General features: G+C 49.5%; 1 protein-coding gene across 28 annotated transcripts in view; it reads right to left on the reverse strand.

The window, feature by feature from the left end:
• Nucleotides 1–439: 439 nt before the first annotated feature.
• Nucleotides 440–23,415, reverse strand: part of GREB1 (growth regulating estrogen receptor binding 1) — a 140,827-nt gene continuing 117,851 nt past the window's right edge. For 13 of the 28 annotated variants that reach the window (XM_070574436.1, XM_070574435.1, XM_070574433.1 and 10 more), the window contains 13 exons: nucleotides 23,046–23,135; nucleotides 19,472–20,103; nucleotides 16,745–16,847; nucleotides 14,032–14,190; nucleotides 12,941–13,083; nucleotides 11,135–11,296; nucleotides 9,676–9,880; nucleotides 9,095–9,269; nucleotides 7,429–7,647; nucleotides 6,338–6,473; nucleotides 3,982–4,182; nucleotides 3,418–3,556; nucleotides 440–2,246 (listed from right to left, as the gene is read on the reverse strand). In XM_070574436.1, coding sequence (XP_070430537.1) covers nucleotides 2,083–2,246; nucleotides 3,418–3,556; nucleotides 3,982–4,182; nucleotides 6,338–6,473; nucleotides 7,429–7,647; nucleotides 9,095–9,269; nucleotides 9,676–9,880; nucleotides 11,135–11,296; nucleotides 12,941–13,083; nucleotides 14,032–14,190; nucleotides 16,745–16,847; nucleotides 19,472–20,103; nucleotides 23,046–23,135 — 2,528 coding nt within the window. In that variant the 3' untranslated portion in view covers nucleotides 440–2,082. Of the gene's footprint in view, nucleotides 2,247–3,417; nucleotides 3,557–3,981; nucleotides 4,183–6,337; nucleotides 6,474–7,428; nucleotides 7,651–9,094; nucleotides 9,270–9,675; nucleotides 9,881–11,134; nucleotides 11,297–12,940; nucleotides 13,084–14,031; nucleotides 14,191–15,317; nucleotides 16,130–16,744; nucleotides 16,848–19,471; nucleotides 20,104–23,045; nucleotides 23,136–23,415 lie in introns of all 28 variants that reach the window. The other 15 variants (XM_070574432.1, XM_070574431.1, XM_070574443.1 and 12 more) reach the window with 4 other exon arrangements.

Here is a 23,415-nt window from a genome sequence, read left to right on the forward strand (position 1 = left end):
AGCCATAGCCACTGCCAGCTGCTGAGCCCAGGTTGGTGGACAACTGGGAGGGCAGTGGGAGGACTGGGAGGAATCCAACAGCCTAACTGCTCCCACCGCTCCCCGCTAATCATCCTGACGAACACCCAGGGCCCCCCCCCGGCTACTTTAGCCCCTTGGAAACTCAGCGCACCCCTAGAACCACCATCCTGTGTGGCAGTCTTCTCTGCACGCTCTGAACTGCTGTGTTCTCCATTCCCAATTCGGTTTGCCTTTTCTCTTTCAGGGATTCCGCCACGTGTTAATACACCCCTGCTCTTATGGATTTATTCCTATTTCCTTTCCAGAACTGTCTTTTCTGTGGTGCCATGAGATTTTAAGCAGGCAGCCCCTGGAGACCCCTGGCCACACCACTTCCTCTCAAAACAATGCAATTCATTCCCACCAAAGAGACAATAAATGCATTATAAGTTTTATTTATAAGGCTGGAACAAACAAGAATATTTGCTTTTTCAAGTTTAAATTAACTAATAAAATGGGAAGAATAGCACAGAAGCCACTATTTACAAAAGACAGAAATAACTAAAGAAAATAAGTTTTTATTCCAAAATAGGAATAATGGCATATACAAAGGAATCATTTTATGAACATTCATCTAATCTTTTATACTCACGGATTTTTTTTCTTAGGGAAGAAAACATTGACATCAACTCTTTGGCATCATCTTTTAAAATAATTTCTTCTTGGATTGTTATCCACTAGAGTGCTTATAAATGTCTGCGATGGATGTCTAAGAATGCTCTCTGATGATCAAGTTTTGAGTACCAGTAAACTTTTCCTTGGGTTACGGGCCACTCCAAAAGCAATGTGGGGCAGGGGGAGACAGACTCTGGAGTCCAGAACCCAGGAGTCTGACTTGTGCTTCTACTGCTTTCCCGCCTGGGGAGGTGCCCTCTGCATCTCAACCTTCTCATCTTTCAAGTGGGAGAATCATTCCACCACACAGGCTGTTGGAAGGATTAAGCGAGGTGGTAACTGTGACAGCACCGGGCCCAACATCCGGCCTGTAGGTGGCACTCTAACATGCTGGTTTAAAAAAATGTTCCAGCAGGCAAGCGAACGTGTGGGCATCATGGAACACCCCTGCCTTCTTCTCTCATCGGTCCCCTTCCTCTCTCGTCAGGGACCGGTCACTCATAAGAGAAAACAAACTATTTAAGGAACTGAAAACTGAGCTTCAATAAATTATAGTCGGAAGTCTAGTTCTTATTAACTCGTTTACATATCACTTTGGTTGTTTTCATTGCTGGTTTCAAGTAACCAATTTGCTCCTCTTTCCTTTGTAAGGCAAATGCTTTTCTTAACATCAACCTCTGTAACCCTAATTTCCTTCCTGAAACCTCTTTAGTTTTAAAGAAAGTTTCTTTCCACTTTCGCCCTTTCCAAGGGGGAGGGAATTGCCCTATACCGTTTTAAGAGAATTATATTTGCTCGGAGGGAAAACAATTTGCTTTCCTTTATTACAGTGGACGCCTTTGGGCTAGCTTCTAAAAGGGCAACTTGTAAACAACTCATAATTCTTATCAAGTGACCCACGCAGTTTTTTCTTGTCCCCAGCCTTTACGGTTACAATGTTCTTCTGGAATATTGCTTTGTAGTAGGTGACAGGGAAACCTACACAGCTAACATCATATCTGTCGCCTGAAATACTGGCGCCTCTACGAGATAATCCAAGAGTGATCCTTAAGAACTAAAAGAAAAGTCAAGTTTGTCCACAGAAGCATATGGATGACATGACGGTGGGCAAACCTTTGTCTTCACAAAATGGACTTTGACATAGCCCAGGGCAACACGGCCTGGCCCAGAACCCAGGAGGCTTGGGTTTGTGGTCCTGTTCGCCAGCCACTCATCCTCTTCACTCTCAATAAATCTCCATCCATCGCTGGGCCTCGGCTCCCTGCCACGTACCATGAGGAGGGTGCACAGCAGACAGTCTCTGGGGCCCGCTCCAGTTCAAACACCCTGTGGTTCCAGGAATTCTTTTAGCCTCAATAGCATGAGGTTCTGAGCACTCCACTCTTCTGGAGAATCTGCTGGTGTCTCTCAGATGTGTCGTCCGGTCAGAAAGAAGAGCGGTCGGTCTTCCTTTGCATTGGCGGTCTGGAACTCGTCGCGCAGTCGGAACTGCCACTCATCTTCCAGCTCGAGGCGGACGACCGTCTGGCGGAGTGAGTTCCGGTCCTGACAGATCACACACAAGGTGGCACCTGCGTGGACAATGGCAGAGGCGTGTGAAGAAAACAGGCGAATTTATCCAAAGGAAAGTTACCGCCTGGATTCTACTTGCAGATAACGAAATACGACGCTGCGTGGAAGGGAAGACCAGATGTCCAGGGACCTCGTTTCCCTCGGAAGGCCTCATAACCTCAGCAAGACAGAGTGCAAATGCTATTGGGCAAGTCTGGCAGGCGAGACCACATGGAGGCAGGAGAAAGGTTGCCAAAGAAGTGCACGGAGGAGGAGAACTGGAGGGAGACAGACCGGTCAGACGGCAAGTGAAGCATTCAGAGCTCCAGCCTTGCTGCGAACCGTCCTGCCTGAGCCAACCGCACAGCCTGCGCCCACCTTCTCCCATCCGAGGTGCCCACCCATCCAGGCCCGATGCAGCTCCCACCTCTCCCCAGATGCCCAGGCACGTGACTTCTCCCTCCTCTCGATTCCTAGTGGACATCGCTACATCATTCTGCTTGTTCATTCATTCCTTCTATTGGTCTGTCTACCAACCTACCTTCCTACCTACATGTCGTCCCTCCCACGACATGAAACGTTTCCCCAGGGCAGAGACTGTGTGGAGACCTCCTCCTACTTCCCAAGGCCTTCCAGCCTTCCAGAGAGTGGCTGCCCACTAGACACCTGCTAGGGAGGACGGCCAGAGCAAAGACCAATCAGAGAAAAGTGAAGACTGGTTAGGGATCCCAGCCTGATTGGAAATAATTTTTTTAAGTCATATACAATGAATGTTTGTCACTCTGCACCACTCTAGCATGAAAACAGTGACAGGAGAAAGATTAGAGTAAAAGTAAAGCAGCAGGCAGCACCCCAAGACAAGCAGGAGGAAACATCCTGGGGCGTCTGCGTGCTCATGGTAAGAATTTGGACTGAAAAGGAACACAAAAGTTGGCAATATCTGCTATTCATCTAAAAGAAAGGGGACGTGTCTCATCTCTACCCAGATAGCCATGGGGACAGAGCCACCCTGGGGTCCCGTCCCAGCCTTCTCACACTTCCCTGATGGTTGGGGCAGTCATAGTCCCTCTCAGCCTCAGTTTACCCATTGGCACATAAGGACGAGGACCAGAAGTCACCTCCTCCAAGGGGCCAGGTGATGACAGGCAGTCAAGTCAAGTCAAGGCCCAAGGTAAGAGTATGGGATGTTACCTTTCAGAAAATGAAACTTTTTCAAAAAGCTGGCTCCCACAAAAGAGTCACAGAGGTACAGCAGGAGTCCACTGAACAGGAAGTCCGAGCAGCTGATGTTTAAAGAGTGGGGCCTGGAGCTCACATAACACACGGAAATCTGAAAAGGAAGGAATCCAAGAGAAAACATCATTTTCCATGCAATACTCAACAACGTTATGCTGGGGCTCTGCATCTGACAAATACTTACAAGATCGAGGTTTTGGGAGCCAGAAACAATATTTAATGTTATTTCCAAATCTATATCCTAAAAATCAATTCCAAGAGATGTATCCCAATTCGTCTATTCATTAATTCACTTGAGAATCAGAAACGTTTTGGCATCAGAATTGGGTTTGATTCCTAACTTATTATATTGGGGCAAACCACAGGAACCCTCTCAGCCTTTATTTCATCAGCTGTAAAGTGGGCTAAACACCTGAGATGAAGTAGGTGAGTACTGACAATTCTAAGTCCCTGATTCCAGCCTATCTATTTTAGGAATTCCCCTGATGTATGGGTTGGACAGCGCCCCTCTGAAATTACCTGAGACCCCAGGTTAAGGTAGCAGTCGACCGACAGCACGGGGTGGCCGTGGTTCTTCAGGGAGAGCGGGAAGAAGCGATGGCTGTGGTGTTGGAGGAACTTCTCGAGCAGCAGCTGTGCGGGGGCCGCGAGGAACGTGTGCTTGCTGTCGGGGGCGCAGATGTACTGGGCTGGCACGATGGCCACGGGGCTGTCAGACACCTGCATGGAGAGGGACGGCATCAGCCACTCAGCCACTGAGCGGGGACGCCCGTCTCAAGGCTTCCGGGCTGTGGGAATCCAGGGGGAGTGCCCTGTGGCAGGGCAGTGCTGTGAGCTGAGAACACATAAATGAGCGGATGTGAGCTGAGATGATGGGACCTGAGACAATAAAACTCTTTCTTAAGAAAATTAGGTTTTACCAAAGCGCGACGTGTGAAAACTGATCAATGTGATCAGTAAGAATTGCAGACACTGACCATTCCATGCAGAGAATTGGCTGTCTGCTCTAGGAAAAAACGAGAGAGCCAACAGACCTTGGGAACTCTTCCCCAAATCCAGGAGTGCAGACCTCTAGGAACGGTCAGCCTTCCCCGACCCCCAGATCCTATCTGTACCCTGCTGACACCCACTGCCCTTCCTCTCAACCGCCCGGCCACCCGAGCCCACAGTCTCTTACTCCTTGGCCGCTGTAGCCAGAGAGACTGCTGACACAAATAAAGCTAATAAAATCCTCTGCTGGACACCTTCAACGGCTTCTCATTACTCCTCGAGAAAAGTCCAGAACCTTCCCATGGCAGATAAGGCCCTGCTCCTTCTCCAGCTCATCTCTGCCCCTCGCCCGCACCCCGCCCCTTGGTGCTTCTTCCATGCCAAGGTCCTTGCTCCCACCCCTCAGCACCTTCGCCCGGATTCTTCCCTGTGCCTGCAGAGGTGGCTCTTTCTCATCCTCCAGGCTCCGCAATGATGTCACTTCCTCAGGGACACTCACACAGACTCCTGCCTCCACCCCCAGCAAGGCTGGGTCCCCCTGTGACACACACGTCATCCTTCGGTGCTCATCACAATGGCACTTCACTACTTATTTGTTTAACATCTGTCTCAGCGGCTAGGCCACATACTCCTGAGTGAAGGGGCTGCGTGTGCGGTAAATGTTACAGGAATCAATAAATGAAAACAGTTATTTCATTCAAGTGAAAGACTATAAAACATTACCAGCTTTCTTATATATAGTCAAGATGCTTTAAACCTAATGGAAAAATAAGATTATGTTCAAAATAGGAATAAAGATAAAATACCAAAGAGTTAAAAAATGATGCAGAGGGAAATAAAAGAAAAATTAGTTTTAAAAGCACATCAAGCTCTTTGGTAGAAAGATTTAATACAGTAAAGAAAAGCACAGTAAAAAAAAATACGGTAAAGTACAGCAATTCTTCTCAAATTAAACCATAAATCTAACACAATTTCAGAGAGAAATCTCAGTGTGGGGTTGGGGGGACCTAACTAAATGATTCCCAGGTTCCTCTGGAAGTACAGAGCTTTTCCTGAAGCATCCTGCTACTCTGCAGGAGAAATGAGGATGGACTTTCCCTCCCAGGGAAGCTGCACTCCCTGCTGATGGGAAAGGGCCGGAGTGGGTGCAACTGGGTCTGAGATCAGACGTGACCCAGCTCAGGGATGGCAACCACCTAAGGAGTTAGGGGACACCAGGAGGGACAGAGGCTGGAAGAGGCAGCTGCCATTAGAACTGGCTGACATCATCAGCACAAGAGTCAGGGTCCACAGGAGGTGGAAAGTAAGACCAGGCTCTGGCCCAGGGATCGGAGACCTTCAGGCAGGGATAGGCCGGCCCTCATGGCTCCTGGAGGGCAGAACCCTGAGGGCTTGCTGGGACTCGCATCTGAAATTCCGCAGGCCTGCCCAGCCAGTGCCCACACAATCAGATCCTTCATCTCCCTACCCAGAGCCTGGCTCGTGGACAGACAGCACAGCTATCAAGCTAGCGCATCAGTGCCATCCAGACAGCTACAGGGCCAGCCACTGTCCTGGTGGCACCACACCTGCCCCCAGGAGCTCTGTCCAGCGGAGGAGCCAGACGAGAGAGCACCGAGTGCTGTGACGGAGACGTGCACGGGGGCCATCAGGGAGAGCATGGTGGGCAGCGCCGGAGCACACAGGAGGTTTTGGTGGTGGCTGTGAGCTGAGCAGACACAATTGGAAACCTTGACTGACACTCCCCAGCGGTGAAGCCCACCCTACTGACTCGAAGGCAACCCTGTAGCCTCCCACCAGCTCCCACTTTCAGTTTTCACACCACGGCATTGCTGGTGGCAGACCCAGCGGGCACTCAGCTTGCCCAGCACATAGCCACACTCACCTTGGACGTGATGTGGAAGGACCTGTGCCCGCCCACCGCGATCTGCTTCTTCATCACGCTGAAGCGGTTGAACCGGCACAGCAGGAGGCCGGCGCTGTGCACCCGCAGGTTGAAGTCCACGTCGTCACACGTGAACCTGCTCAGAAGCAGAGGAGAGGCAGATGGCACAGGAGGCAGCTCACACCCCACCAGATAAGGGAGCACGCACACCTGCACTGGGGCCAGGGAGGCAGAGGAGGCTGGTTCCTGCCTTAACGACCTTCCTCCAGGGAGGCATACAAGCCAGAACGAACAAGGAAAACAGGACAAATCGTGATGTGTCTGCACCAGGAAAGGCAGGATGCACCGGGGCTTAAACTACAAGAGGACTGCCGTTTCTTGACCATATGCTACCTTCCAGGCACCGTGTGAGGGGCTTGATAAACACCACTTCATCTATTTGTTAAAAAGAAAATGACAAATCTCCCAGGCTAAAAACATCAGCCACCTTTTATAGCTGAGGAAAGCAAGGTTCAGAGATGGCAAGTCACCTGTTTAAACCACAAAGCTGAAAAGTAGCTGAACCCAGATTCTCAGCAGGTCTGTCCGGCTCAAAAATCAACACTCCTATGTGGACCACCTCGGGCAGTGTGTCCACTGCCTGGCACACAGAGATGCTCAGTAAACACTAGTTATTGGGTTATTCTTGAGACGTGAGCACTTCTGCGGTTAGAACCACTGAGAGCGACATATGGAAATTATAGTTTTCTTAAGTGCTAAAGCTCCTAAAAAGTGATGTGTTCGGAGAGGGAGCCAAAAAAGCAAGAGAAGTACATAAACACATAGCACAGGGTAAGTCACTAGAGAAAGTATCATGTGAATTAATGAAGGAAGTTGAATGATCTTACGCAAATCTCCCCTCCAAAATACTATACAACAAAACTACCCAAAAACGTAAGGGCTGACAGCAGGTGCCAGGCCAACGCCATGGGCGGGAAGCCTCTGGTTTGCAGGGCAGAGGAGGAGCAACCGTCCTCCAGGCCTAAGGCTGCCCCTCTCAGAGGGCTCTGGGACGGGGGCTGTGCTGACGCTGCGGTGGGGCGGGAACTCACCGGTTCTGGTTATACTGCACGTTCTGGGTCAGGTCCACGTTCAGGATGATGAAGTCGTGCACGTGGCAGCGGGAGAAGGGCTCACGCACCTCCCGGCACCCGGTCCTGCTGGACCACTTCCGCATGCCGATCAGGGCGTAGTGCGTGATGTTGGGGGACGCCTCGATGTGCTGCATAATGTGCTTCAAAGAGACGTTTCTTTCTGACCAGGAAAATTCCCTGCTTGAAGGAGGGAGATGGACATCCTAAGCTGACATGCAAACAACAGCCAGGCCCCCTGGATGCTGGCTTTCCAACTGAACCTTACGTGCTGGGTGGGGCTGGTGCAGACGGCATCCATCACAACCCAGACACGTGCTAAGCACCTCAAATTTACTGTCATTTATCCTCGGAGCAATCCTAGGACATGGGCATTATCACCCTAATTTTGAAGATGAGGAAAAAGTGGCTCCGAATGACTTGCCCAGTGTCTGTCACTCAGTAGAGTCTGGATTTGAACAGTGCTGTCTCCTTCCAAAACCCGCCTTCCTTCCGCTGTGCCAAAGCACCTTGCATTTCCAGTTCACAGATCTGAAGGTAAAATGGTGGGGAAATGAGCCTTTCTACTACTGTGAATTCCAAGTGACAGAGGAGGGAAGGAAGGAGGGAGCACGTCAACACCTCCCACCCCACAATGACAGCGTCTGAGGTCTGTGAAGACACTGAGGGACACCTGATGACCAGGGAGGGCGGGCTGAAGGGAGCGACTCCACAGCTGGGAGTCGGCTGATGAGAGTTCTGTGCACGATTGTTCAGGCAAGTTGCTCAACTTTTCTGGACCTCACCTTTCTTTTCCCCAACTGAGGGGCTTAAACCAAACTCTCTAAGGCCTTGGCCACTCTGACATTCCAGAACTTTAACTCCTGCTTTAGAATGAAATTCAGAAAGGCAGCTTGAAAAGTTCAGTTCTCTTCCATCTCAGCTGCCAGCCAAGCTCCTGCCCTCGGGAAAGTAGCAGCAAGAATACTCAAAGCAAAGCAGATCCCTGTTCTCATAAGCTCTGTATAGCTCTGTCATACAGAAAACACTTTTTTCTAGAACAGTGATTAATGGTAATTGTCACATCAGGATGTCATTAACACAAAAGAGGTGAGCTAGCCTAATGTTGTCTCTCAAAAAAACAAGCCAAAAATAATCAGAAGCCATCAGGCAGCCCTAAGTTGAAACATTCAGATGTGACATTCCCTAATGTCACACAGCAAATGCAAACACAGCTAGCTGTTAGGAGTTAGGTTAGGGAGGGGGGAAGGCACTGGGAGGCGACAGGAGGGGGCTTCTGGGGCACCAGTCACGTTCCGTTTCTTCAGACGGGAGTTGGTTACATGGATGTGGTCAGTTTGTGAAAATTTCTGTATATGTATCATACTTTCCTTTCTGTATATATTTTACACTGAATAGATATTGTGTGATTTTCCAGATACATTTCACTTCGATAAATTCTTTAAAAAATTTAAAACTCAAAGTAAAGCTTGGAATGTGAGTCTGCACATGAAGGCCTCTGTCGGCCACAAGCCACGCCTTCTAACGTGCAGCACCCTCTGTGGTCCTCAGAGGGTGGACGAGAACCCCCCACTGAAAAGAGATGTGCTCGTGCGTCCTTCTGGTCGGCAGCAGGCAGGCAGCTCACCTGCTTCTCTCGCCGCCACCGTCGACGTCCACCACGTTCCACATCACGCAGGAGTCATCAGAAATCACGATGAAAGGCCAGATGTCCTGCGGCTTGATGCCGAGCTCCTCCTGCCGGTTTCTCTCGAGCTCCAGGTTGTGGTAGGAGAGCTCCTTGATCAGGAAATGGGCGGCGCCTGGAATGGGCAAAACCACCCCTGACTCAGGTCTGTCCCTCACAGACATCCACACAGGACAAAGCCTCAGTTAGGATTCGAACCGTCCATCGAGCTTCCACCCCAAGACCAGCCCCATGGTCCTATGCTGCCTCTCTCATCCACTACCGGCTGTTGACTGGGGAGAGGAAATTCTAGGGAGGAAAACACTGCTCTCCAATTTGCACACATATTTGCCTGCTTATTCTCGCTTTTCTAACAATTGAGAACATGAATCAATAACCAAACATCGAAGAAAATGAATATTCAAAGAAACATTCAAAGTCAAAAAGCTTGATTAAAAATGTTTAACGCTTCCATTTCCAGAACATTCTCTCAAGTCTCTATTCAGAGATTTTACTGAGTAAGCCAAGTTAAAAATGCCTACCGACTCCAGCGCTGTTGAAGATACTCGGGAGCACCAGCATGATGTGGTTGGGCCAGTATTTCTTATAAATAGCCATTTCATACTCCTTGACAACCAGCACATGCAAATGGCTGGCCCCATCCATTGCGTGGTACAGGTTAAAGAGTCCGTGTTCGTGACGGCCAGTTGTTGGAGTGAATGTTGGACTTTTTATATATTCGTGACTCTGGAAAGTATAGACATAATGAGGGAAAGTGTTTGTAACTGTGGTGACAACGACTCTCCCCACTTTGAAATGTGACCTTGCAGCATCTTCCATCAAAAGATGGAGTCTATTTCCACACTCCTTGAGTCCGGCTTAGCCTTGTCAAAAATGACCGTGTGCCAGTTCTGAGCCGGGCCTCAGGAGGCCTGATACATTCCACCCTCCCTCAGAACCCTCCCAGGAACGAGCCTGGGCTAGCCTGCTGGAGGTGGACGGACGACGTGGAGCAGTCCCTCTGAGTGCTCTGAGTACACGTTGTTCTCGAATGACTTCATCTCCCAATCACTTACCCACATAGCCTAGCTATTTATACGCTCAGGCTGTGAATCTTTTATATAAATAACTATGTTTTCTTCTACTCTTGTCTCAACAGTAAGTTCCTCTGGCCAAGCTAGGTCTGCCATTCCCTCTGAATTCCTCAAAGGACCTGCTACAAAGCTGTGCAAGCAGCTGGTGCTCAGTACCAGTCCCGATTGGAACTGGCTGGAAAAGGAGTGGAGCAACAGACAAATCCTCCATCACTGCAGGAGGAGCATCTCTGTGAGAATGGCGGTCACAGAGACGACGGATTATTAAGAAGACTCTCTTCAGAAGAGCAGAAATTTATCCGTTAGAGATAAACTCTTCAATCTTGATGAGCGGAATGATACAATGTCTGGGATTTGCTTCCAAATAAAACAGGAATGCGAAGAGAAGAGGACAGACAAGACCGGCCGTGAGTTTGTGACTGCTGAAGTTGGGTGACCGGCCCTGAGGGAGTCACGATCGATGCTACTCTACCACCTCGGCCTGCTTAAAGGACCCGTAACAGAGCATGAAAGACACGACAGTGGAAGGGACGAACACCTACTCAGCCCTCCTTATCTTCCAGGCACTGTGCTGGCGCCTTACATCAGTTATTCCAAATAATCCTCACAACAAGCTTTGGCAAGAGTTATTATTGACCAAGTTTACAGATGAGGAGATGAGGGTCAGAGATACTGGGGGACAAGTTCCCATAACACAACTAGTAAACGGTAGAGCAAGGCTCACACGTGACTGAGGGACCCCAAGCCCACATGCTCCCCAGGCTCCTCCAGGTTCAATCAGCCTGTCGGTCTCTCCACCCTGCCCCACATGCCCTTGACTCATCGGGCAACGACAGTCTCTAGGTCTCCAGTTCAGTGGTCGTGTGCAGCCACGTTGATTTGACCCGCTGGGACGCAAAGCCAGTACCTTGTCTGTGACGAGGGGCAGTCGCATGCTCTCCAGCTGGCCCCCAGGTTGGCTGAAGACGAAGTGGTGCTCCTTGGACTTGGGGATGATGAAATGGAGCTGGATCTCCTCTCCTAGCATGGAGTAAGAGAAGGCAAAGGCGTGCAGGGTGGACTCATAGAGCTGAGGTGCGAGGGAAAGGACAGAGCTTGTCATCAGAGTCCATCGTTGCCCCCCAGAAGAACCCAGGCCCATCGTGGCCATGACTACACAGAGGTCACTGCCATCTCTGCCCCACAGCATGAGAAACCCACAGGTTTCACAGCATGAGAAACCCACCAATACCAAGTATAGCCACTCAGGTCTTGCTACTGGAGACCATACCCACTCAGCTAGAATCTGTTCCCATCTTTAACTCCGATCATGCTTCACCCAGTGACTCCATTCAGGCGCCAACCCCTTCTGGACTCTGGATTTGACCCAGAGGCATGCTGAGTTACCAACTAAAGCAGTCACACTATAGATCTCATTTTTAATTGTAATAAATGTATTTTTTCATCATAAGCATTATGTGTAATAATATTAAAACAATTATAACAATAGTAGTATATACCTGTATACTTCTATCACACTTACTATGTCCAGGCCCCCTTTTACCCTCCTTGCACTGTAATTAACAATCCTGTGAAGTAGGTACTGTCATCATCCCCATTTTACGGACATGAAAACTGACATTCAGAGGTCACGGGCTCACTCTCATCTCCAAGTCTAGCCTCACCTCTAGTCACTTCTTCTCAAGAGCCCTGGACACCAGCCTCCCGCCGCCCTGCTTCTGCGCCCATGCTCTCCACGGTGACCTCCCCCTCATCTGCACCTGCCCCTCCTTAGCGTTCTTGCTGAAAAAGTCCACCTTCGTCCCCATGGCATCGAGGGCTTTTGTGGCCTGCTCTCTGTCTCACCTTTCCAGGTTCCTCTCCTGGGACTACCCACCCCTTGCACTTTATGCTCCAGCAGTAGCTGACTCAAATCTAATTCCAATTCCCCCAGAGACCCCATGTCCCCCCTCTATTGCACATGCTGTTCCCTGTCCTTCTATCTGCCTTGGTCCCCGGGCAAATTCCCACTGATTCTTCAAACTCTTCTCCTCTGCTTCCCACCCATGACAGAGCTTCACTTATAAAATGGGGAGATTGCTGCTGCCTCGTGGGGTTTTCATGAGAATTAAATAAGAAACTAGACAGGTCAGGTTCCCTAACCAGTGTACTTTGTGGCTTGAACCAGACACCTTCAGGTGACCAGCCAGAGCCCTGGGTCAGTAGTTTATCCATTTACAGCATCCAGGCAAATGTTGTCTTCTATCACGAAATAAGGTTGGGAAGTACCAAGATTTAAGAAGCGCCTAGCACACTGCCTGGCATGTAGTGGGTGCTCTGTAAATGCAGTCTTGAATATGTGGACAAAGCTTATTCATCTCTGTCTGTGTCTGGTACATAGGAAGCCCTCAGTACGTGTCTGCCACACTGAGCTAACTTTTGAACTTGCTAGGACCTAAAGAAAAGTAAGACATCTACAGTCAGTTAACTTTGCCACTAACAAATGTGTAACATCAGGAGAATCACTGTTCTGTAGCATCAGCAACAATTTCACAGATTATTGAAGGAAACTGAGGATGCAAGTAGACCAGGAAGCAAGGGCTTCCAGAACTTTCCATCTCCAACTCCAAATGAAAACTTGAAGCGATCGTGAAAGCAACGACGTCAGCCAAGGTGAAGCACGTGGCAGGGAGCTACCTGAAGCGCTCCCAGAGCCATGGGCCTCAGCTCCTACCTGGTAGCGGGGGTGGAAGCCCAGGTACTGGTGGCACTGCTCACAGTGGTGGTATGTGTTATAGGCCGCGTACTTGGACAGCCTCATCCGCGCCGTATGACGCCGCACATAGAGGTCCTCCGGCTTCCGGGACATCCCTCTGTCTGCACGAAACCGGCAGCATTAAAGAGCAGCAGGAGGCAGAACAAACATTCTTTGCCTGGTCTACTCAAACTGAAACGCTCTCATAGGTGGTCGACCTCGACGGCCTCTCGCCTGTCTGGGCCCTGAGATGACAGTCTCAGTGGGATAAACGAACAGACGGTTGACACGGTGTCACACACGGGGGGCCTACAGATGTTTTACAAACACATATTCAAGGATTCGCTACTTGACAATGTAAACGGATTGCCAACTTAATATGCAAATACCGTAATGCAGATAAGTTGTCCCCATTTTTTTAAATGCCGTAGCAGGATTTAGATTTGAATGCTTAACCTCCATTAGAGACTGGCCTATATGAAGGACCCTGCAGTGAAAGTGAGCTATTCTGACAACAATGAAGAGAAAATTATTAGTTTGAAATGCAGGCTGGTGAGTATTTTCCTCTTACATTGCAAACTTTTCTAGCCAGTATTTATAATCACACTGGACACTAATATTCAGTGTTTGCTGATGGTGACCCTGAAACCCTGCAGCGTCACAATACTGTGAAAGTCAGAGGTCCCTGAAGAAGAAGGGAGAAAACAAGAGCCTGTGGACAGGGAGGGAAATATGTGCATTTCGTTACGGCAATTCAAATTCATAAACGAACATACATGTGTTTGATCCTCTAGGAACCAGAACCTTCAGATAGTGTGACCATGACAAATCACCAACAGTGTCCTCAGCAGCAGCAGCACCCACTGAGCAGCAAGTCCTCCTCCGTGGGTTCGGTGAAGACCCCTTCCTAGTCCGCTGAGGTGGCGACCTCCCTTCTCGACCAGGCACCACCGGTTAATTCACCACCACCTGATAATTCAGCTCATCACTAACAAAATCCAGCTCATCCCTTCAAGAGGCTAGTCACACGTACTCTGGAAGAAGGTGAAGCAAGTGATTTGAAATCTGACCTTCACTCTTCATGCTCTGATGGTGTGAACAAATCAGACTAGCATCCTCATACTTGGGATCGTGAATAATGTAGTCAAAAGGCAACTTCTTGAACAGCTCCAGGTCTGGCCAGGGGTCACTGAGCTGGACGTAATGCCAATCTGATTCTTCTCTGAGGTCTACAAGATTGGTAGAAACACAGATATGTGACAAAACAGGAAGTGAGAATAATTTATTTCAAATGTGCACAAGGATGATGCTTGGAGTGGAACTGTTACTGAGTCTCTGGGTTACCGGGGGAATGCCATTGTATCTCAAAGGCTCCTGGCAGATACCCCATTTTCAGGATTGTTTTAACGAGGCAAGGGAGGATCTTTCTCTATCCAGAGGAGCAGCCTTATGTTTCCTATAGGATGGGTTTGCACCTCTGACTCTCGTACTACAACTTTTGCCAACATGCTGACCCCTGTGCTCTGTGCTTCTCCCCGGCACCATCCCCCAAATACACCACACTGATTCCCACCGCCAGTGGAACCATACACGGTTCTCTTTCTTGCTCTTCTATCTGAATGCTGCCCAGCCAATATGGCCCAGCTCTTATCACCGCACTTCCAGAACGCCTCTTCTAAGTGCTCAGGCCTGTTGGTTTCTCCCTTCTGAAGGCCAGCACCACTCATGGTCTAAACCACGTTTCTACATTTGCCATGTATTATCTACACTATAACTGGGATAGTCCATGGTGCTCACTAAATGCTTATCGACCAAAAGGTAAAAAAATCTAGCTGTTCCAATTTGAATTATGTAACATTTTGATTTTATATATTTGTATGATATTTATATATGTATCAATATATCTATATCTATCTATCCTACTATATTGTATACAGGGGCAGAGTATATGTCCATAAGAAAGAGAAGAAAGAAGGAAAGAGGGAGAGAAACTCAAGGCTGTAAGAGAGTATTTGAGAAAACAGGCTTTGAAGTTTAACAAACTGGGTTCAAATCCTGTCTTTGCCATTGGTACAGATCTTCCTTGACTTGCAATGGGGCTGTGTCCTGATAAACCCATCATAAGCCAAAAATTAAGCATTTAATATACGTAACCTACCCAACGTCATAGCTTAGCCTAGCCTACCTTAAACGTGCTGAGGACACTAATGTTAGCCTACAGTTGGGCAGAATCAACTAACAAAAAGCCTATTTTATAATAAAGTGCTGACTAGCTCGTGGAATTTATTGAATACTGTACTGAAAGTGAAAAACAGAATGGCTGTGTGCAGAATGGCTGTAAGTGATGGTTGTTTACCCTCGTGAATCACACCGATGCCCAGCGTCACGCGACAGGATCATACCGCATAGCGCTGGCCCAGGAAAAGATCACAATTCAAAATCTGAAGTACAGTTTCTACTGAATGCATATCGCTTTCACACCATTGCAAAGTCAATAAATCGAAGGTTGAACCATCGTAAGTTGGGGACCATCTGTGTATCCAAGAAAGTGAGGAGACAGAAACTCAACAGGTCTGTTAATTTTCATCTGAACTATGGTCCAAACTGCAGGGGAAACCGTGGGAAACTCAGAGCCGGGGTGAAGAGCCTCTTTCCTTTCTCCTTCAAAGGAAACACTGAGGGCTAGATGGGCTGCCTTGTTCCAAATCTTCTCCAAGTCGAAACTCAGACACAGTCAAGAGCATCTAAAGAAGTGCTGTGGATGCAAATGGTTGGATTTCTCTCTTTTTTAAGGCAGAATAATATCCGACTATGTGTATATACCACATTTTCTTTATCCATTCACCTGCTGATGGACATTTATCCATCAATGGACAACATTTGGTGGTTTGCACATCCTGGCTATCGTAAACAATGCTGCAGTGAACATGGCAACTATGTGAGCAGACGGATGTGTTAATTAGCTTGGTTGTGTGGTGATTTCACAATGGATACGTATTCCACATCATCAAGTTGTACACCTTAAATATATACAATAAAAAAAATAAAAAGTGCTGCTTGGAAGCCAGTACAGCTCACTGGTGCCCTTTCTCTACAACACAGACAGGACTCCTTACACAAATTTTCATTCCAAAGCAAGAGGCCAAGTTTTTGAGCCACTGGAGGAGCCTATAAAGAGGAAATGGAGGAGGTGTTTTACAATTTGAATAAAACAGCTGCTCTAAGAGTCATACCTCAATTAGGTAAATTCTGTTCCATGAACAAGGGGGAAAGGTTGTTTCCCACATAGCATATCCTTCCATTTTGCCCCAAGATATTGACCTATGCACTCAGCCACCTGCGTGGGAACCTCCCTTGATGGATAACTCTGGTTTCTAGAGGCAGCAATCAAATTTAGTTTAGTTCCCTCTCTGCCACCTCCAAGTGGGGCTCCTGAGCATGTCACTTCTCAGAAAATGGAGCACTATCTCATGGCGTCATATACAAATGGAATGTGGTAATTTATGTAAAGTATTGGGCACAGTACCCGACATGTGGAAGTCCTCAGCAAATAGCGGTTTATTTTTAGGGTAGTAATTTTATCCCCACAAAGGCCTCTAGGCACCATTCTGATATTGAGCAAAATGACTACAAGGGAAAGATGAGTGCACCCTACACAGCCCCCAGGATGAGTCTGATCATCAATCTGAAAATTCCATCAGAACGGAGAAGACACAATTAAAGCCCCTGGAAAAATTGATTAATGAGGATTCTAAGCCCAAGTGTCACCAACAAATAACTCACTGATATTGATCTCTTCTTCATCGTAAACATCTACTTCTGTCAGCCGAATGAGCATTCTGGACAAAATACTGAGGAAGTGCAGGTAGGCGCCCGTCTTCCCGACCTGTAAGGACACCAAAATCAGAGGCAGCAGTCAGGGCGCCCTGTCCACGTGCAGGCGCTGGCCAGAGCACCCGACACACCTCAGGGCATCGGTCACTTTTAAAGATCTCACTTAACTAAAAAGAGGGCCTGGTTAATGCAAGACATGAGGGGAAACATGGCCTAAGGCAGCATGGCAGGCTGTCGGACGGACTCTGTGACCAGCAGACCTGCCTGCTTATAAATCAAGGCAAACGCGTCTCCAGTTTTAACTGGCCACATTTTTTAAACTGTTAGAAATAGGACTTTATCACAAGCTGAAGAAAGTTTGCTTCAAAAAATGACTGCTGATATAAAACATAACGTCTTAAAAGAGTCTTGTGCAAGTGCCAATCTCTGTTCTTGTATTAATCGATATGTCTATAGTAAGATAACAAAACTCACTGTACAAGACATAAAAAGTCGGCATTTCCCTTCTCTCCTCCTAAGCCCAGGAAAAGAAACAAGACAATTTTCTTTTCTTCCTTCTCGTAGCATAGAGTCCTGCTCTTCAGTCCTGCACAGGCTAGGACAGCACTGGGCGTAGTTCACGCAGGTCACAACTGGTTAAACAGGTGCCTGTGGGCTAACCCAGAACCCTCCCCTCTCACCTGTGCCTCTAGGAATGTGCTGTCCAAGTTCTTAGCTCAATGCCTTGCTCGTAGTAAGTACTCAAAAAATGCTGAGGAACAGAAATAACTAACTTGAAAGAAGAAAATATGAAACACAATTGGGGAAGCTTCAGAGAAAATATTTGCAATACATATGATAGACGAGATTAAAGTCTATAATCTCTGAACAGCTCCTTTTACAAAGCCACAGGAAGAAATCAATTGGCGGAAAGGAAAAACAAGAGAAACAAACCAGAAAATCACTGTGAAAGAAGTACCAATGATCAATCAATAAATAAAAATACAGTCGACCTGACTAATAAAACTATAATATACAGTGTTTTCCCTATCAAATAGGCAAACATCTTCAAGATTGACAACACCCACTAATGTGAGGGTATGCAGAAACTGGGATCCCCTTTTTTAAATTATAAAGAGTAATATATGCTCATTTAAAAGTCCAAGAAATACAGATTGACAAGGAAGTAGAATGTTTGCTAATCGCACTGCCTCCCTAGCTAACAATTTAGTGGCAATCCTGTCAGGGATTTTTTAGGCATTTTCACACACACAGACACATAGACACACTGATCTGTTTTTCCTAATGGATATTACACTATATATATTATTCTGAAACTCGATTTTTGAAAATTTAAATATCTTAGAGAAATTTCAGTGTTAGTATATAGAGATTGATCTCAAAATCTCTAGGAGGCCAGCCTGGTGGCACAGCGGTTAAGTGTGCACGTCCTGCTTCGGCAGCCCAGGGTTCGCTGGTTCAGATCTCAGGTGCAGACATGGCACTGCCTGGCAAGCCATGCTGTGGTAGATGTCTCACATATAAAGTAGAGGAAGATGGGCATGGGTGTTACCTCAGGGCCAGTCTTCCTCAGCAAAAAGAGGAGGATTGGCAGCAGATGTTAGCTCAGGGCTAATCTTCCTCAAAAAAAAAAAAAATCTGTATGGCTGAATTGTGTGATACAGCTGTGCCCAAATTTATTCGACCAAGCTTGACCAATGGAATTTAAGTTGTTTACAGTTTGCTTTTTACTGTTGCAAACAGTACTAAAATAAGCATTCTTACCCATATTTTTTTGGGTTTGTATTTCTTGGGTTTAGATTCCCAGAAAAGAAATGAACAGGCTGAGTCAGAAGGCAGCACATCTTGAATTGTAACAGTGATGGAACTGATGATGATGATGACAACAATAACTAACATTTATCACATGCCTTCTATGGGTGAGGCTATATTCTAAGGGCCCTACAATTAATTTCTCGTTTAATGCTCCCTTTTCTACGATATCAGTACTATTATCTTCCTCATTCTCAGAGAAGGACACTGGGGCTGGAATGCACCCAGAGAGTCAGGTGACGTCTGAGCCAGAATTCGAGCCCGGGCAGTCCACGCCAGGGCCCACCTTCCACCTCCGCATTGTTCTGGCAAAGCCCCTTCCAAGACCCCATCCCAGCCCATGGTCCTCCTCACACGCGCACATGGACACCTGACATTCGTGCCTTGCAGACGTCTGCCATTTTGACAGGTGAAATGGTCTTTTGTCGTCAAGGAAACGCCATGAGCTGGGGGAGGGCTGGATGGGGAAACAGCCTCCCGCCTCCACATTACGTTTCACCGAAGTCTTCCAGTGTAAACCGGGGCGTTGTTTCTAACTGTTAGAGTGTGAGCAAACCACACAGACTGGCCGTGAGGACCAAATGAAATAATGTGGGAAATGCAGAATCACAGTCTGAAGGAGGGAGAAGCCCTCCACCCTCACATCAAGCAAAGGAGGAAACTAAAGTCGGAGGATGGAAGTCACCCAGCCGTGGGCAGCAGGCGCTTCTCAACCTCCAACCACAACCCACTGCAGGGCCATCAGAGATTCCACCGTGAGAATGGCAAGATGTCAATAAGGGGATGCTGTCAGCCCTGAACCTGCCCCCTGGGCATGAACACAAGAACCCCATAGAGTCCAGGCCCCAGGAAGGCAGCACCCACCTGAGGGGGCCCGCTGAGCAGCAGCCTGCGTGGGTGGAAGCTGTCCACGCGGCCCTCGGCACGGTTGCCATAGTCCATGTGGCTGGGCCGGGGCACCGTCCACTGCCGGTAGTACAGAGACTGCTCTGTGGACGTCATCGTCTTGCTGAGCAGGGGGCGAAAGGAGCTGGCCCACATGACCGAGTGGGAGGGCAGGAGCGAGGCGGCCTTGGGGAGGCCACTGCTGTCGGTGGACGTGACCATGTCATACACCAGCTTGGGCAGGAAGACGATGGGTGGCTGCTGGTAGGCCTTGGTCATGGAGCACTGTGAGGCCTGCAGGACGAGCGTGCTGGTGGTGGGCACCGTGGAGGAGGAGGACGAGCCCGAGGAGGAGGAGAGCTGGGAGGACAACGAGGTGACAGACACCTGGATGCTCCTCTGGCTGGTCTTGAGGCTGGAGTCAGGCCGTGGGGCCAGCCCGGGGCTGTGCCGACTGATGACCGATGGTGGCCCCCGACTCGCTCGGAGCCTCTGTCTCTCTCCAGGGACCCTGCCCTCCTCTGAAGGGTCACTGGGCTGCGGCGATCCGGCCCGCTCCCCCTGAGAGGGGCCCCCGGGCTGAGCCGAGGACTCGCCACAGAGCACTGAGCCTGGGGAGAGAGGCACCTGTCAGCCAGGCCCCAGGAATGACCCACTGCAAAACCTGCCGGCTGCTCCTGTTTCTGCAGCACAAAATACATTTCCTTGAAAATTACTGGGAATTTTCATTAACAAAATTCTACCTTGGGTTAAATATAAACTCTTCTGTCCTATGACGAAGCCAAGATTTGCTATGGGGAGACAGCCAGCGCCACCCACATGGTGTGACTTCATCCCACACTCATCCCAACGCCCCGCACAGGGAACCCCTCCAAGGCCTCTGCTCAACCTACACTCCTGCTTCTGTGCAGGTTGTTCCACGACGCCTCCCTGCTTCCATCACCTCATGGAGCTCGAACCTCACCTCTGCACCAGCACAGCGGCGGCTTCTAGTTTAAACTGGCAGCCAAACTCACAGGACACCACAGGCTTTAATCTAATGCTACAATTAGTTTTCAGAAGAGTTCAAGATGCGAGATGCAGCATGCACAGCAGTGACCCAAATACGGAGTTTCTTTTGCCCCCTCTCCCAGGTGGATCATGTTGAGAGCCCAGGTGAGTGTGGGTCACCTGGACACAGAGGAGCAGCTCCCTGGTCCCTGTCTTTTACATCATTCGACCACGCCCAGGGCCCGCGTGTCAGCTCACAGCCACCCTGCAGGTCTCAGGCTCTGCAGAAGGCAGGGCAGACAGGACACTGAAAATCTATCTTAGCCCTGTCGTTTCCCCAGAGATGGTACTGAGAGAAGACAGACTGAGGGAGGCCACTCCTCAGGCAGGCCTGATACCCCTTATCCACTCTCCTCAGAGAGGCTTCCTGCCACCCTGGGGCTCTTGGTCAGCCTGCGCCCCCTCACCACAAGGCTCAGGCAACCTCCCCTCTGGGTCTCATGCCCGGTTACAAATTGCTCATGGAGGGAGGAGATGCAGCGCCGGCCTGCCCTCCCCTGCGGAAGGCCTGACTCCTGCTGAGATGCCTCTCCCTCAGGCAAGGCACCTGAAGCTCGGGGTAAATGGAGGAGCTGAAGACCAGGGTTGGGGAGGCTGTGAGGGACCCAGGCACCTAGCCTGGGGGAAAGGGGGGCAGAAGGGCATGAGACATGAAAGAGGCATGAGGTCCCAAAAGTAGACCAAGGGAACCCCGATGTCTTCATCCACTTCCCTAGGTTGTGAGAGCAGCCTGGCAGGACCCCAAGGATGGATACCTACTCTGACATTTCTCTGCATCCAGCCCCAGGCCTCAGTTAGTGTGTCTCAGGTGAACCCAGGGGGATTGTCAGCCTATAAAGATGGGACCCAGCCCCGCCAGGGTCCGCATCCTGACTTGTGTGGCTGTGGCCAAGTCTCACCTCCCTGGGCCTCTGTGTCCTCACCCCTCTAATGTGGGGGTTGCATGTAAGGCCACAAGAAGCGTCTCATCAGAGACCCCTAAGATCCCAGGACCCTCTGAAAAATCCTCACTAAGAAAGTTGCCTCACCTAACTGGAGAATTCCGGAAGAGAGAGAGAGGCTGGCTAACAGCTTGGATGTTCTACTCCATCTGAAGACACTGCATAGACCAACATGTCTCCAGAACCTTCTAGAAAGCCGTCAGGCCAGGATGGAGGAAGAACAGAGCACCACACACCTCTATTCTGAATGGCATGGATCATTCACCCATTCGTCAGCTCCTCCCTGGTGGTCCAGGCTCCCTATGTTGTTTGGGGCAGACTATCTAAGGACGCCAGAGGCTGCAGCACGTGGCTCTTCTGACTGACCCCAGCCTATGAATCAGATCTATCTTCAGTCAGAGAGCTCCAGGCCGATGTTAAGGAGGCCTTGTTCTGACTCCCTCTGTGCACACCTGTGAGGAAGAGCCCACCACCTGGCTCACTGCATCCGTGGGCTCCATGAGGTGAGGGAAGAAGCGAGGAGGCCAAAGATGCCCCCAGGCCAAACCCCCAGCTGTGCTCTGAGCTCCGTCCACCACCCCCACCAGACCACACAATCGAGCAGCCACGCCCTGATCACAGCCAGGCCCCCACCTGCACCCTGAGCTGCAGCCCACAGGACCACTCATTGCACTCAGCACCACACGTCCTGTCAAACGAGCCTCCTCTGCCCAAGAAGTTTCCCCACCGGAATACCTTCTCCTCCAAGGTCCAGTCAGAGGCCAGCTGCTCTCTGAAACCTGCAGTGTACCCTGAAATCTGCCCTCATCTGAGACAAAATTAATGACTTCTTCAACACGTAACCATAGCGCTTCACGTGTGTGACTATGTGTGCAGAAAATCACAGCAGCCCCTATTGCAATATAGACTGATGTATGAGGAACCGTGAATTCCTGGAAAGCAGGTCCACATCGCATCTGCTTTTCAATGCCCTGATTCAGATATAAGTAGCTTCTCAATAAATGCTCGCGGCAGGAAGAGAAGGATAGTTTTGTGTGTGTGGGTCCTGTCGGCTCTCAGAGAGCAAGGCATCCCCGAGGGCCGAGCCTTTGGGAATTTTATCCACACTCCCCCCTCCTTCCTGCAGTCTGGTCCAGCAGTCAGTGAACACCTGCTGCCTTGTGGCTCCTCCCCCAGAGGGGTCTTCCGTGCCTACTTCTCTCTGCCCTCAGATTCGACAAGAACAACTCACCCCAGCTCCCCTCCTCCCAAGGGAGCAGTGATTCCCCAAACACACAGCTGCCCGGAGAGCACCGAGGGGACAGCCCTCTGACGCGGCCCGGCACAGGCCACAGTAGGGGCAGAGCCCTCCATCACCTCCCAGGACAGGAGCCACTGAACCTCGAGGTCCAAACTCCTCATGTTCCCGGGCCCCAACTGAGAAAAGCATTTACTCTCTAGAAAATCCAGTTCTTCAAAGACTCCCTTCTCTTTCCAGTTCTAGGGAAAAGAAAGGATCTCTTTTCAGTCCCTAAAATCTCAAAAAGGTCCAACTGTGGGACGGTTCCCGCCTGGAGACTTACTGGATGCTTTCGAGGAGAGGGATGAAGAGGCCGAGTCGTGGGAGCAGGACCTTTCCCTCTTCACGGGGCTCCTCTTCTCCGAGGTGGAGCCTGTTTCAAAGCACACACACTGAAGATGGCTCGTAATCACCATCCTGTACATTCGCCCAGCACTTCAGTTTACAAAGTGCACACGCACCTGTCCTCTCTCCTCATCCATCCTCCGGGCGCCCACCCGCTGACGGAGCACTGAGGACACAGGAGGAGGAAGACGCAGGGCAGGCCAGCGAGGAGCTCACGGCTCAGTGGGGGCTCCTGCCTGCGAGTCGTGACTACAAGATGGTGTAAGGAGTGCAAAGAGAGAGGGGGGCCTGGCAGCTGGAGGCCAGGC

This window comes from Equus przewalskii, chromosome 14 (assembly GCF_037783145.1).
Source record: "Equus przewalskii isolate Varuska chromosome 14, EquPr2, whole genome shotgun sequence".
In the NCBI taxonomy this organism is placed as follows: domain Eukaryota; kingdom Metazoa; phylum Chordata; class Mammalia; order Perissodactyla; family Equidae; genus Equus; species Equus przewalskii.